The 16,551-nt window shown below is 41.3% G+C and overlaps 1 protein-coding gene across 6 annotated transcripts in view; it reads right to left on the reverse strand.

Moving 5' to 3' along the window:
- Nucleotides 1-6,386, reverse strand: part of PLEKHA7 (pleckstrin homology domain containing A7) — a 141,846-nt gene extending 135,460 nt beyond the window's left edge. For all 6 annotated transcript variants that reach the window (XR_014025094.1, XM_081317490.1, XM_081317491.1 and 3 more), the window contains exons 1-3: nt 6,220-6,386; nt 5,955-6,031; nt 5,589-5,646 (exon numbers count right to left, since the gene is read on the reverse strand). Coding sequence is in view for 5 of the 6 variants with exons in the window: in XM_081317490.1 (XP_081173616.1) it covers nt 5,589-5,646; nt 5,955-6,031; nt 6,220-6,314 (230 nt within the window). In the remaining variant the exon portion in view is untranslated. The remainder of the gene's footprint in view (nt 1-5,588; nt 5,647-5,954; nt 6,032-6,219) is intronic.
- Between the last annotated feature and the right edge of the window lie 10,165 nt (nt 6,387-16,551).

Consider the following 16,551-nt stretch of genomic DNA (forward strand, 5'->3'; position numbering starts at 1 on the left):
TTCCTTCACTTTCCCATGTTACACTGTGGAGGACTGATTTTTTTCTATTTATTTAAAGCTATGCGTGATGCAATAGCCAAGAATAAATCTAAACATTTTCATCACTTAGACAAAAAAATTCCTCAATATACATAGCGTATAGTAATGTTGTTCATTGGGAGAGCAATATAAATCTAGATGTACAAAAGTTAGGATTCACTGGCCTTGGGGAGAGTGTGTAAGATTTTTACTTTGTATTGATAAGAGAAACAGATGAATGTACTCTGCAGGGAAAATAGGCATGGAATACCTGTACAACATCACAACCTGCCCAGTCTGTCTGTCAATCAAACGAAGATATGATCCCTGTTATCTTTCAGGAGAGAATGGAAAGCAATCCCCTTGGATCATAATTCGGGAGCTGGTGGGTGGGAGGGGAACCCTACTGCTATATTTAATCAATTCTGTTCACTTTTCTGTAACAGATCTATGGTAATAGTAATGGACATTTTCATGACACCCATGTAACATTTCCACATCAAGAGCTGCTGGATACCAGTTAGTTTCCAAGTAGAGTTCAAAATGTTGTGAAAGTGCTTTGGAGCTTGATATGGTTCAGGATGTGTGAGATGGCCACCTCCCAGTCCCTTTGTCTATCCAGTAAAATTGAATGTGCATATTAATCTCCCCTCTTTTAGACATTGCCATCTACAGAGATTGTGGAAGAACAACTTTTCAGTCATAGTCTTTCTCCTGTGTTACAACATTTGAATGGCCTCTTTTCTCCTGTTTTTTTAAAAAAAATCCAGATTTTTTTCAGGACTTGGCAGAATGTTATAACTATTTCCCTTGGTGTTTTTCATATTGGCTTTGGAATGTTGTATATAATAGTTTTTACATCCTATTTCTTCTATGGATTTGTTGAATTGTTATTTTATTATTTATTTAATAAAAATAATTGGCCATGATGACTCCTGGTGACTTCCTGAATAAATCCCTAGAATTTTCTTGGCCTGCTTTCAGAAGTGGTTTGCCATTGCATCCTTTCTAGGGCTGAGAAAAAGTGTCTGGCCAATGATCACACAGCTGACTTTGCGCCTAAGGTCTGACTAGAACTCCCATTTCTAAGCCTGGCACTTTAACCACTACATCAAACTGGTTCTCTGGACTATTACCTAATAATAATAATCTGAATTATGAAGATGGGAATTATATACCATTTAGCATCATTTGGATTGGAATCACTTATAAGCCTTCTAAAATAAATATTTAATGTTATTCTTTTATCTTGTAAAAAAAAACCCAGACATACATCACTAGCAATATTGACAATTCTGGTTGTTTTTACAGCCAAGTGACTATTTTAATAAAGTATCGAAATAAAGTACCGTAGTTCCAATTTCCAGAATTTCAGGCTTCATGTCTAAATATTTAAACAAATATATAAATATAGTGTATCTGCATAACTGTAAATTACTGCAACTTACTGTGAATGTTTTTGGAAATGTAAAAGCTATTTGAGCTATAGACTGAGTTAAATCATTGTTAAAAATATGATTTGTCCAGAGGACTAACTTAACAATCCACTGTTTCCAATAAATCATAAACTAGAATCAAAATTTATGATGTAAAGTATGTGTATGGTAACTATGACTCAGTATGATATTACAATGACTAAAAGTTATTTTTTAATGTGTTTCATAATTTTTCATGCCAGTAAGCTACACAATTCTGGGTATTCTGCAACGTAACAAGAAAACAAAACTAATGTAAAGAATCCAATAAAAACATAATAATTAAGTGACTAATAATGGTAACTAATAAAGGATAAGCCCTCATCACCTCATTATGGGCCAAAAGTCAGCTAAAATTAAACTACCTTCAGGGCATTTCTAAATGGTGAATAGAATCTGGGCAACCTTGTTGTATGTCCAGGGACAGTACAAGTAGTCTTTGACCTATGACTGATCGTTTAGCGACCATTCAAATTTAGGAAACACTCCCCCAAGAGGAACTTATGATCCAATTTCAAAATTAGACTGCTGCCTCCCAGCAATCACATGACTGCATTTAAGTGCTCTGCAACTGGACCACATTTATAGCCGTTTGCAGCATTCTGCAGTCACGTGACTGCAATTTATAAGGTTTTGCTGAAAACTGCCATTATTTCTGATTTTTGGCAAGAACACCCTATAGGGAACAATGAATTCGCTTAATGACCATAACATTCACTTAATTGCTGTGGATTCACTTAACAACTATGGTGATTTGTTTAACCACCACTGCAAGAAAACCTGTTAAAATCAAGTTGATCATGAGATGAGCTGTTTTACAACCATCACAATCTATGATCATAAAAGGCAGGCTCCGTTACAGTCATAAATTGAGGACTAACTATACTGTCTATTTAAAAGTGTGTAGACTATTGCTGAAAAGACCTTGTCCAAGTCCGTTGCACCTCCTGTGGAGGAGAGATTCTCAACAGGCCTTCTTTTAATTACCATTTGGGTTAGTTGGGACAAAACCATGTTTAGGAAATTGTTCCTTGATACATCGTAGTCATATACATTATATAGGGTCTCATAATAAGCAGCACTTCCCTTTGAGCTTTGAAACTTACTGGTAGCTAATACAATGGCTTTAAAAGCATGCACTTCTGTTGTCATGCATTTCTCCAGCAAAGAGCCGCCCTAACCATTTCATTTTACACCAGCTACGACTCCAAAGTTGTTTTCCAAGGCAGCCCCATGCAGAATGCATTATTGCAACAGTCCAGTCACATGGAGGTCAGTGCAAGAATCATTGTTTTGAAGTTTCCAGCCTCTTTCAGTCTCCAGACACCAATTCCAGTTTTTCACATCTCCAGCTTAGGCCAAGATATTGATGTAAAACTGAATGTCATCACTCAACATATTGATAACACACATATTCCAAATTCATAGATGGCATTTCACAGTAGTTTCACAGAGATGCTGAAAAGCATGGGGGGAGGAACCAAGCTCTGCCACACCCCACTTTGGAGCAAGAGTTTGACACATCCCATGGCTGCTATGCATCAGGGACCTCTGCAGACCAAGCCTAGTTCACTCCAGTCCAAGAAAAGTCCAATAAAAATCACAAATGCAATCTTCCAATCAAATCTTTTCATATTACAAATCCCTCCCACTGAAATGTATAAATTTCCATTAACTTTCAACCCCACCACAATCTTGGGACTCTGACAGTACTGTGTACTTTCCCAGTCAGGACTGAATTCGAATTTCACTTGTCTCTCATTTATAATTCTTTTGACATACTTTGTCCATCCTAAAGATCCTCCATTCCCTCCACATCCAATACACTTTCAACAATTTTATCTAAAACCCTCTCCACTTTCCTTCTCTTACGTCCCTGTAGTTTCTCACCACTCTAACAGGCAAATCTTGGCTAAATTTCTCCCCAAAACAAATTATACAGGCTAAAAACTCTATCTCTAACTACAGGCTAGCTAAAAAGAAAAAGAATAAAAACTATTGTTCAAACTCTATATATAATGTGAAAGAAAAGTAAACACGAAAAAGGATTAAATTTATGAAGAGTCCATCTTGAATTATTGTACACTGACATTTATATCAAACTTGACAAATGTATGTGTACAGCCTTATATACATTTAGATACAGATATACATCTCAGATTGGTCTTCCTCAATTAATAAAAGTTTGCAACTCTAATGCATGTCTAAACAGATTCTTCAATTGATAACACTTTTTAAACCAGTAAATATTATAGAATTATTACTGTATATCTTCTTAGGTATGAAATATAACATTCTAGTTTGAGACAAGGGGACAATGAAGGGCCAAAATCAATAGTCAAAATATCTATACATGTAACCAAAATCAATACTCAAAATAACTATACATGTAACCTTAATACAAAACAGCTTCAGTACGTGAACCTACAATACTTGGTAAATGGAAAGGTCCTGCTAATCTATGAATAGCAGCAAGATAAAGTGACAAATACAGCTTCTGAAGTCAAGTATGCCAATCATTTTAACCCCCAAGTATCCACTTATGCTGTATTCTGAATCAGCAAGCTAATTTATGAATAGCTGCAAACCATCACGACAAATACATTTCAAATCCTTTTTTGGAAACCCACATAACACAATATCTAAAATCAATGCCAATCACCTCCAACTCCTATTGTTTTTCAATTGAAACAGCCTTCATAGGCATCGGTTTATTCATAAGGTAGCCCAGTACAGCTCATGGGAATTCAATAATTTTAAAACAGTATCATGTACTGAATAAAGCAAAAAATAATCCTGCACATATATCTGGCAAGATAAATGCAAGCCTTTGAAAAATGACCTTCCATCAAAAAAAAATCATGGGAAGAATATTTCTTTTATGACAGAGACAATGACATGACAGAGACAATGTGTTACTCATTCAACTTTTTTAGACTATTACCATTTAGAAACCAATCCTTGTCTCCATCACTAGGAAAAACAAAAAGTTTTCATTGCTGTGCCACAAGGAAGTCACAAAGCAAAATAGTTTCAGACATTCAACTCTATACAGCAGCAGACTAAGTAGCGTAAGCAACAATATTTCTGCTTTATTCAGAACAGTGAGATGATTGAACAGATATAAATATGAAGACATCATGCCTTGCAAATTGTTATTCTCCAAGAAAACAACTGCTTCTCTTTCTGCAACAGAGAAGCTACAAAACTGTTAAATCCCTTTGGGTTTTTCCCCTAAATAAACTACTGCTTGAATTTCATTATGTTTTTCCCTCCAAGTTTTTATTGCTCTGCTATCACTGAGTTTTGTAATCCCCTCTTGTATCTTCAGCAAGCATCTTCTACTATATCAGAATGGCCTTTTATTATTTAATAGCTTCTACTTTTAATGACTCTAAAGCTCTTTAAAAAGGACAAGCCACACATTGGAAGACCGGGGCTTCTCTGCCAATGTCCCCGTAACAGTTCATTCAACTCGACCACGGGCAACGGGTTCTATTAGTTTAGGGGTCTTCAAACTTGGCCCTTTTATGACTTGTGGACTTGAATTCCCAGAATTCCTCAGCCAGGTATGCTGGCTGAGGAATTCTGGGAGTTGAAGTCCACAAGTCATAAAAGGGCCAAGTTTGAAGACCCCTGTATTAGTTATTTGGCGAAGTATGGCTGACATTTAGTCCACAAGTCGCTACAGCAGCCCGAAATCTCAAAGCAACACAAACAACCACCAAGGTGAAACCTGTTGCGTGTGTGTGTGTCGGAGAAACACAAAAAAAGTTTCAAAAGAAACGAACATGCATACCTGAGGTGCTAAGATTTTTATTTATTTTTTTTTTAAAAAGGTATCCCAACAGAAGTGCCAGGATTTAGGCTCTCTTATACGTTAACAAAAGCAATATTTCTTTCACTTCGGTCACACAGGGCCCTCCCCACCCCTGATATCCAGACAACTGAACGAAAGCCAGATGTCTGGAAACCGAACAAACTGTGGTACAATCGTCCTCCCTCCCCTCCCCCCCCCCGCCCGCCCCCACGACTGTCCGCTTTTAGTCCCGGCTGAAAACAAAACGCCTGGAAAGTGAGAAACGCGGTACTCACTCAATGAAATAGCTGGCTCCCTCTTCCGAGAATCCCTCCTCCCAGCCACGGGGCAGATCTATAAGGAAAAAAAAGAAAGGAGAAAGACGGGGGTGGGGAGGGAGCCGGGAAAGAAAGTGGCCGAGAGGAGGGAAGTGAGATGTTTGTGCCCTGGAGACAGGCGAGCATAATTCCCAGCCACACAAAGGTCGTTATCCTCCCCCGCACTCCTTCCCCAGAGAGAGAGAGAGAGAAAGAGAAAGAAAGAAAGAGAAAGGCAAACACAAACACCCAGCGTGGGGCGCGGGAGGGGCGGGGGGGGGCTATCCCCGAAGCGTCTCCCCGCCGGGTTCTTTCTCCGCGAGGACGCGGGTAAGAGGCACCCACCTGAGCGGATCATGTGGCCTGAGTTGACGGGCTCCCCGGTGCGAGGGTGCAGCCAAGTAGTTGCGCGGATCAGGTCGCTGAGAGGGAGAAGCGGCAAACATGCACCTGTTAGTCCAGCCCGTGGAAGGAGAGAAGTCGGCGGGGAGGGGGAAAAAAAAAAGAGAAGCGGAGGGAAAGGGACGCGCTGAAGCGGCAACCCCGCCCTCTTCCCCCCCCCTTCTCCCGCCCCGCTGCCTCCCTGGTTTTCCCGCCCGGTGTCTCTTACTCGATGAAGAAGACCCGGCCGTCCCTGCAGACGCCATAGGACCAGTGCTCAGGTAGAGTGTCCCGCCCCACCGCCTTGGCCGCCGCCGCCGCCATGTTCGCCGCCGCCGCCGCGCGCCCTGCCCGCCGGAGGGGGGGAGCTGCGGGGGAACGGGAGGGCAGGCCAGGCCAGGCGGGCGCCCGGTGCCCCTGGTGCCGCTCAGCAGCGCCACCGGGCAGCGGTTAGCAGGAGGCGCAAGCACACGCCTCGAAATCCGCGCGACGGGTCTGGCCGCCCGCTGCTGCCCTTGGGCGTGCGTGGAGGAGGAGGGGAGGAGGACGACACGCAGCTTTCTCCGGACGGACGTTCATTTTGCCCGTGTTGCAAGCCAACCAGGCAGGCAGGCTGCTGCAGGCGCAGGGCGTTCGGTCGCCCGTGGCGATGCAAGGCAACAGGTTCTACCGCCCCGCCCCCCGCCTTGTGTTCTTTCATCTTCAAAGTTTGATACTGCCGAGTGAAGTCGGGGCTCGTTATCACTGAGCTGAGGGAAATCTCCCTCTCTGAACGCTTTTCTAAGAAACCAACGCTTTAAGCCCCGAGGTTTTTTTCATTGTTGTCGCCCCTTTCGGCTTGGAGTCTCTACGCAGTTGTCTTTTGAACTTCTACTTACCGGACAGCAAAAAGTTATGCCGGGTCGTGTAATTTTTCAAGAAAGGGAAGAATTCATACTTGCCGTGCTTAGAATGGCTGTGTTAAATGAAGTAGGTATTTCTGGCCCTTCAAATATTTCAGTGGACTTCTGTTCCAACCTGTCAAGCATGAATTCCTAACATATAGGCAAGAAGATGATACACAATTGTTTGCTTAATATAAGTTGACCCAGATCTGTACAAGTTTCTCTCTGGACAGTGACTTATTCTTGCTCACTATAAATTATTTTTCTTTGGCTTCTTCTGTTCTTGCTGAAAATGTCATATATAAAAATATAGGGAGAAAACCCCTAAAATTAGATTTGGAGAAATGGAGTAACTTTGTTTCTCTCTTTCTTAAAATATAGGAAAGTTGAATTATCATCTTGTCTGCAGCTTTGGAGTACTGTACATTACAAATTACCAGAAACAGGAGACAATACATTTTATCAGATATAATTTTGATATATATCGTAGCATTTAAGATATACTTAGCATACATTCATTAGTAATTAAGGAGGTGTCTAGTTGTTTTGTTGAAATTTTCTATTGCTTTAGAATATGACTCAAGAAGACTCTTCACTTCCTGTATTATCTTTGTCCCAAAAGCCCATTTAAAATGTAAACTGCTTAATGTTTAAAAGAAAAATGCATCGTTGATTGATAAAATCAGAGTACAAGCAACATGCAACATCTCATGGATTTCTTATGATTGGCAATTCAGAATTTTTTGCAACATATTTATGTAGAAGATAAGCTCTTTATCCACATATATAGGATCATTTGTTTATTTTATATCCCACCTTTATTTTTTTAATAAATATCTCAAGGAGGCAAACATGCCTAATACTCCTTCCTCCTATTTTCTCCACAACAACCTTGTTATTGTTGCACCTCAGAGAGAATGACTGGCCCAAAGTCACAATATCGGCTTTCATATCTAAGGCATGACTAGAACTCACGGTTTCCTAGTTTCTAACCTGGTGCCTTGGTTTGACTGGCTCGCTCTGCTTTTATGGATATAATTTTAACATAGATAACCCTTCAAATACTGAAGTCTTTTATAAAGATATCTTACATTTTCTATTCAAATGACATAGCCTTTTTTCATTTTGAATAACCGCTTACCAGCTGAAATCCGGATGGCCCCCGACCTCCGCTCCTTCCGGCGTGATCTAAAGACCTATCTAATCCAACAAGCCAGCCTGGCCTGATAGATTTGGGTTTTAAAATTTTTTATTTTATTGTACTCTTACTTTATTGCTCTGTACACCGCCCTGAGTCCTCCGGGAGAAGGGCGGTATATAAAAACAAATAAATAAAATAAATAAATAAATAAACTTCAATTTACTTCCTGGAATATGTAAACTATGTTTTATTTTTAAAGCTCTGTATAGTACAGAATGCCCTCCACTCCTGTAGGTTTTTGCCTTTCCCTTTAAAACAATCCATGATCTTGACCTCCCTAAATTTATCTGTCATTTCTTCTATTTTCCCCCCCACTTCTAATGAACTTTCCTTGCTTAGTTTCACTACCTCACTTAACTAAAGATAAAATTATATGAAATGATTGCTCTTTTTTGCTGTTATGAATCTGACCATTTCTCAAAATATTTTTGTGTACCCATACTCATTTATTTATATTCATCAAATTTATTCATCAAATTTATATGCTGCTCATATCCCACTTTATCTCAATTGTGTCTTTAAAAAAATTTTTTACAATTCCTCTTTTAAACCTCTTTTACTTTCCTCCCCTTTGTGCGCTGGGTTTTTTATGACAGGACCAAATGAAGTTGTTATTAGTAAGATATTTAAATGGAAATATGAAATTATAATACTGTGTAACTACTAAATAAGGAATACGCCCTGCCAAACTCTCCGAGATGTACTTTAAACAAATGAATAAAGTCAATAGATTGGTAGAAATGCAGAAAATTAGCTATTTTAAAACAAAGTAATGGTAATGCAGAGTGAAAAAACAAGGTGACGACAAAAAGACATGAAAAAGCAAGTTCATATTTTTATATCACCACATTAACATGGGACATAGTGCTCTAAATATGTGAGTAAATGACCCTTCAAAAAATAAACCTTTCTGAAACTTGAATGCTTGTGGAACTTTGGCTCAAATGCACGATAAGGAAAGCTTTTTCACATAACACTGGCTCTGTCCAATCAAAATACATATTAACCAAGTATATCTGAGAGCCAGTTTAGTGTAGTGGTTAAGGCACTGGGAATTCTAGTCCCACTTTAGGCAAAAGCCATCTGGGTGACCTTTGGCAAGTCAGTCTCTGCTGTTGGAAGAAGGCAGTGGCAAGCCACTTCTAAATATCTTCCCAAGAAAGCTAGAGTACAGGGACTAGAAACCTAGAGTACAGGGACTAGTCTACGTAGTCACCAAGAGTCAACACTGACTCAAGAGCAAAACAAAATATATGTAAATAATTGTGATGGCTAAGGGTGTATAAAGGAATTCTCTTGTACAATACCCAGTAATAGAAAAAAAGTAAAAAGTGTCCTAAGATTTTATTGAAGTGATGTACTAAATCACAGTTACATTTTAAACTATGATAAAGAAAAGAATCAAAGGGGAAGATTCTGTTGGCGACTTGTGCAATTTGGGTTCAGCTTAAAAATAAAGATGGGAAAAAAGTTAGAGAAAAATAGGATTTCTGTTTTCTCATGAGAAGGGAAAATATTGGTATACAAGCTGAATATTAAGTAGCACAAACCCTTGGAAAAAGGAAATAAAAATTTTAGCAGATTAGGATGGAAGGTCTTAAAAAGACACAGAAATTCTGGGAGAATGAAAAGGGGAGAACATGGCTAGAAGGCTATTCTCTAGAATACTGAATTTCTTTTCAAAACCAGGGAAAAATCTGTACCAGTGCTTTGCAGCAGTTTTTTTTTAGTTAAAAGCTATATCTTAAACTGGACAGAGTACTAATGATTTTTTCCTGGGTATTTAGTATTAAATTAATGTTATAACAGCAGTCATGCTTTTCCAGAGATCCCATATCTGTGAATTAAAAAATAAATATGTGCTCAGGTTGTGCTCAGTGACTGGTTTCTACACCCATGAGACATGGTTTCTCAATGCTTCCTTCCAGCAGGCTTTAAAAAAAACTTCCTTGCTTATTTCGCAGCCCTGCAATTCCAGGTACTCTCAATCCAGGTATTAAAGAGGGCCAGCCCTGCTTCGACTTTTCAGATTATTCAAAATCAGCTAGGTGCTGCCAGCTGCTGAAACCTGCCTGAGAAATTGGCCATGTTTATACACTTGCAAATCAGTTTGTGTTTTATGACCAGTCAACTACCTCATTCTTTCATCAGCTTTTCAAGATCACAGATTAACAAACTATTTATTTTATGAGCAACAGCTGTGACTGCACCTTTTTTTTAAAAAAAGGGAAAGGAATGTTGAAGATGATTGAAGATATAGTCTAGTGCAGGGGTCTTCAAACTTGGCCTTTTTGTGACTTGTGGACTTCAACTCCCAGAATTCCTCAGCCAGCATGCCTGGCTGAGGAATTCTGGGAGTTGAAGTCCACAAGTCATAAAGTGACCAAGTTTTGGTCTAGTATTACTTTCACTAATTTTTTGATTATTTGCTATGGGTAGCTGTTCACATATGTTTGCTGTTGTTGTTTTTTTTTTGCTGTGAAATCAACACAAGTTAAAAGTAGACAATGAAATGCATGTTTGATTCACAAGTAGTCCTTGAAATGCAGCCATTCAGTGACCATTCAAAGTTACAATGGCCCTGGGAAAAAAGTGACTTATGATAAGTTACTTATGTCTGTTGTGGCATCCCCATGGTCACGTGATTAGAATTGGGGTGCTTGGCAACTGGCATGTATTTATGACAGTTGCACTGCTCTGGGGTCATGTGATCACCATTTGTAACCTTCCAGCCAGCTTTTGACGAGCAAAGTCAGTGGGGGAAGGTGGATTTGCTTAACAACCACATGATTCACTCAACAAATGCAGTGATTCGCTCAACAACTGTGGCCAAAAGGATATAAAATGGGGCAAAACTCACTTAACAACTGACTTGCTTAGCAATGGAAACGTTGGGCTCAATTGTGGCTGTCAATCAAGGACTATCTTTAGTTTTTTCATACTACAGAATCAATTATGGAAAAGGCTAAGCTATAAGAATTTTTCCCTTTGAATTTCTTTACCATACAAAAGGTCAAAAGTAAATTCTGTGCATGAGCCTTCTGTATAATGGAATAAATCAGGTGCAGAATTCTGTTCTGTAATTTGGAACACTTACATATACATTTCACCTGTCATTTACCAGTAGATTGTAAAAATAGGTATGTCAAACTGATTGAAAGTATAGACTACACTTCTCTTTAAAACTTTTAATAAAATTTATTAAAAAAAAGAAAGTGTAGCCTACATAATAATAAATGTGTTTATTAATACTGACACTTAGTTCACAAAAGGATTTGGATTATTTTAATTAAAATATAAAATAGAGCTGGAAGGAACCTTGGAGTTCTTCTAGTCCAGCCCCCAGCTTACGCAGGAGAACCTACACCAGTGATGGCGAAACGTTTAGAGACCGAGTGCCCAAACTGCAACCCAAAACCCACTTATTTATCGCTGGGTGCCGGGTGGGCGTGGCTCACTTGGTGGGCATGGTGGTGGTGGTCATGGCAGATTGGGTGGGTGTGGCCAAAGTGGGCATGGTCACCTCAATGTTGCTTGTGGGGAGGGATGCCTCTGGGGATGGGCAGGGATGGAGGAGATCCAGGGGGTCTCTGGCAGGTGGGACCGTAGGCAGGAGGCTCGTCCTGTGGGGTGAGGCAAGGCAGGGTGGGAGTGCCATTGCCATGAGGTAAGGCAAGGGTCAGGGGGCGGCGGCTGCCTGACACCATCGGCCCCCACACACAGAGGCCAGCGAGCGCATGGAGGCCGACAGTGTCCATCAGCAGCCACAGTCTGCCGGCCCCTTGACCGGTGCACTCTGGGGCTCCGAAGCCCCCCACCAGCAGTTCAAAGAAGCCGCCTCTGAGCTGGATGGATGGCCGAAAGCTGAGGAGGTGATGCAGTGGGTCGTGCCCACAAAAAGGAGAGCATGCAAGGCCAGGAGGGACGGGATGGGGGGAGGGAAACCAGCCGTGCCAGGATGCATCTGGCCACGTGGGACCTCGGCAAGTTAGCAGGCAGCTGCTTGAAGAGGAACGGTTGCCATCTCTGGGGCATGGCGAGCGTGCCCACAGAGAGGGCTCTGAGTGCCGCCTCTGGCACGCGTGCCATAGGTTCGCCACCACTGACCTATACCATCTCAGACAAGTGACTGTCTAGGCTCTTCTTAAAGACCTCCAGTGATGGAGCGCCCACGATTTCTGAAGGCAAGCTGTTCCGTTGGTTAATTGTCCTATTAGGAACTTTCTCCTTAATTCCAGGTTGCTTCTTTCTGATCAGTTTCCAACCATTGTTTCTCTGCTTAAATTGAACTGCTTAATTTATTAAAATGTGCCCTTGCTTATATGCTATAGATGACTTCAATATCATATATGCAATTCAATTCAATATATTTACCTATACAACTAACTGTACTTTTAATACCCATCAGTTTGTTGACTATGGTGTAACATAATACACATACTATATATGTATATACCCACACATACATACATACATACATACATACATACAAACACCTACCATCTGTGAGTACAAACTCATTAGAATAGCTGTAGTTTGTGCTGAGTTCTGCCTAGAATTAATCTTAAGTACCTTTACCTTATATTAATGAATTCTTAATAGAAGCTTGAGTGATTGTATGCATAGGATGTTCCATCTATTCAAAAAGACAAAATATATTTTATTTGCAAGGGAAACATACAGTGATTTTTTGAAATTGAGATATAGAAAATCTATATATTTATCTGTATTTACATATTTGTCTTATAACCATAGGGCTGGAAGGCAGTTTGGAAGTCTTCTAGTCCAACCCCCTGATCAAAGCAGGAAATCTTATATCATCCTGCATAAATGATTGTCCAAACTTTTCCTGAAAACCTCCAGTAATGGAGCACCCACAACTCCAGGAGGCAATCTATTCCACTGATTAATTGTTCTCACTATCAGAAAATTTCTCCTTAGTTCTAAGATGAATCTGTCTTTAACAAGCTTCCATTCAGTACTCTTCATAAATGACTTAAATGAGGAACTCATTAAATTTGCAGATTACACTGAGCTGGCAGGAATAGTCAACACCCCAGAAGACAAGATAAGATAACCTTTATTGTCATTTTTTTACTGTGGGCACAGCGGCACACATCAAAAATGAAATTTAGTTGCTCTCAAAGTGGAACACATACATGACACACACCTAACCATACTATATACACATATGTATAGACCCACACCCCTACATATACATAACAAATAAATATTAAACACTGTCCATCTTGAATATATAATGGAAGGAGGAAGCCTGAGAATTCACAAGGTTAATGCTGTATGGAATGAAACTATGGCTGAATCTGGATGTTCTGCTGTAGATACCATGAAGCCTCCTCCCAGAAGGTAACAAGGAAAACAGGGTGTGAAGAGGATGTGTAGTGTCCCAGATAATCTTATGGACCCTACTCAAGCAACGCTTCTGTGCTATGTCCTGGATGGAGGGGAGGAAACTGCCAATGATTTTTTCAGCCATCCTCACCACTCTCTCCACCGCCTTCCTGTCTAAAGCAGTGATGCTTCCAAACCAGACTGTAATGCTGTATGAAAGGGTGCTCTCAATCGTTCCCCTGTAGAAAGTGGTCAGGAAAGGGGAAGGAAGATGTGCTTTTCTCATGCAATGCAGAAAATGCAGGCGCTGCTGTGCCCGCTTCACCAGTTTCTAACTGTGGAGCGACCAAGCCAGCCTACTCATTGGCTGCACACCCAAGAATTTGATGCTAGTAACCATCTCCACAGGTAAATCATTTATGCACAGAGAAGTGTGACTGTGGCTGCCTTTTCTGAAATCAACAATGATCTCTTTGGTTTTTCCGGTATTTAAAACTAGGCTGTTTTCCTTACACCAGTTCACCAACCCCTCACCTCCTTGCTTCCACCTTGTCATGAATAAGGCCCACTACTGTTGTATCATCTGCGAACTTCACAATATGGTTGGTGGCAAACCAAGCACAACAGTCATGGGTCAACAGGGTGAACAGTAGAGGACTTAGGATGTAGCCCTGAGGAGAACCTGTGTTCAAGAAAATGGTATTAGAGGTATTTGTTCCAACGCGCACATATTGGGGCCTGTTGGTAAGAAAATCAAGAATCCAGTTGCACAAAGGAGTGTTTAAGCCTAGAAGGCCCAGTTTGTCTACTAGATGCTGGGGAATGATTGTGTTGAACGCTGAACTGAAGTCGACAAACAACAAATGCACATGAGTATTTCTTTCCTCTAAGTGCTTCAAGCTCAGATGCAGAACGGCAGAAATAGCATCCTCTGTAGAGCGATTTGGTCGGTAGGCAAACTGAAGCGGGTCAAATGCTGGTGGGAGGCTGGATACGATAATGTCTTTTATCAGCTTCTCAAAGCATTTCATAATGGTGGATGTCAGTGCAACCGGACAGTAATCATTGAGGCCTGTAATTGTGGCCTTTTTCGGCACTAGCAAGATGATGGCCGTCTTAAAGCACGATGGGACCACTGCCTGCTGCAATGAGAGATTGAAAATATCTGTGAGCACACAAGCCAGCTCATCTGTGCATTTCCTAAGGACACATCCAGGGATGTTATCTGGGCCTGCTGCTTTCCGAATGTTAACTTTCTGCATTGTCTTCTGGACAGAGATAACATCAAAGGTTAGCACTTGCTCATCAGGATGGGGCACAGCTTTCCTAGCAGGAGTGCTATTTGATGCCTCAAATCTTCCAAAAGATCTTGACAGACTTGAATAATGGGCACTATCCAACAACATGAAATTTAATGTGGAGAAATGCAAGGTTTTACACCAAAGGTACAAGTACAGATTAAGCGAAACCTGGCTCAAATACAGGAACTGTAAGAGGGACCTTGGAGTCCTAGTGGATGATCAATTAAAACATGAGTCAGAAGTGTGCAGCAGCAGCCAAAAAAGCTAATACAGTCCTTGGTTGTATAAACAGGCATAAAATCAAAATCACACCACCAAGTATTAGCACCATTTTATAAATCCTTAGTAAGACCATACCTGGAATACTGCATCCAGTTTTGATCACATTATAAAAAAGATGTTGAGACTTTGGAAAAAGTGCAAAGAAAGACAATTAAGAAGATTAAGGGTCTGGAAACAAAAACATGAAGAACGATTGCAGGAAATGGGTATGGCCAGTCCAGAGAAATGAAGGACTAGGCAATGACATAATACATTGGGGGGGGTTGTGTGGAGAGAGTTTCCTCCTTTAAATTCCTGGGAGTCTACCTCTGTGAAGATCTTACCTGGAAAGTCAATACAACCCAGGTGGCCAGAAAGGCCCAACAGAGACTCCACTTCCTCAGGGTCTTGCAGAAGAACAGGGTAGAACAACGGCTAATGACCTTCTTTTACCTGTCTACTATGGAGAGCGTCCTCTGAGACTGTATTGTGGTTTGGTATGCTGGCCTGACAGCCGCAGATATGAAGATATAATAGAGGGTGGTGAGCACAGCACAAAACATCGTGGGCTGTCCCCTAACACCACTGGATGACATTGCCAGGGCTCGCTGCCTTGGAAGAGTGAGGAAAATTCTCAGGGATGACTCACACCCTGGTCGATACCTCTTTACTCTCCTTCCATCGGGTAGGAGATACAGGAGTATAGCCAGCCGTACCAACAGGCTGAAGAACAGCTTTTATCCAGGGGCTGTCAGGCTCTTATGATTGACTTGCGAGGCCGGTGTGCTCCTGCAATTAGCTCACATGGAGTAACAAGATGGTGGATTTGTTGTCACTGTGAGTTGGGGGGCATGAAGGGAGGCTCAGCCAATCTCAATATATACATGTTTGATAATAAAGGTTCATTCAAGAAAAATAGTATTCCAATATGTGAAGAGCTGCCACAAACAAGAGGGGTCAACTTATTTTCCAAAGACACGACAAGAAACAATGGATGGAAACTCATCAAGGAGAGAAGCAACCTGGAATTAAGGAGAAACTTCCTAACAGTGAGGACAATTAACCAGTGGAACACCTTGCCTTTGGAAGTTGTAGGTGCTTCATCACTGGAGGTTTTTAAGAAAAAAATCCAAACAGCTACCTGTCTGAAATGGTATAGGGCAGTGGGTGGCGAACCTATGGCATGTGTGCCAGAGGTGGCACTCAGAGCCCTCTCTGTGGGCACGTGCGCCGTTGCCCCAGCCCCGCCTTCCCCCCATGGCCGCCTCCTCACCAGCAGCCCCCCCGGATGACAGTTGCCCCTGGGCACGGCCCACGCAGAGCAGCACAGCCAAGCACATGGCAGCCGGGACAAGACTCCACCCTCACGCCCCGTCACATGCAGATGATGCATTGGGGTGCGGGCGGAGGGTGTGGCCAACATGGCGCTGTAGCGGGCTGTGGAGTTGAAGTCCAGAAGTCATAAAAGGGCCAAGTTTGAAGACCCCTGGTTTAGATAGTTGATTGCCAAAGATATCCTGTGATATCCTAAACTGGCTGGGTGAGCTTGGGCCAGTCATACT

Source organism: Vipera berus (genome assembly GCF_964194415.1).
Source record: "Vipera berus genome assembly, chromosome: 1".
Taxonomy (NCBI): Eukaryota; Metazoa; Chordata; class Lepidosauria; order Squamata; family Viperidae; genus Vipera; species Vipera berus.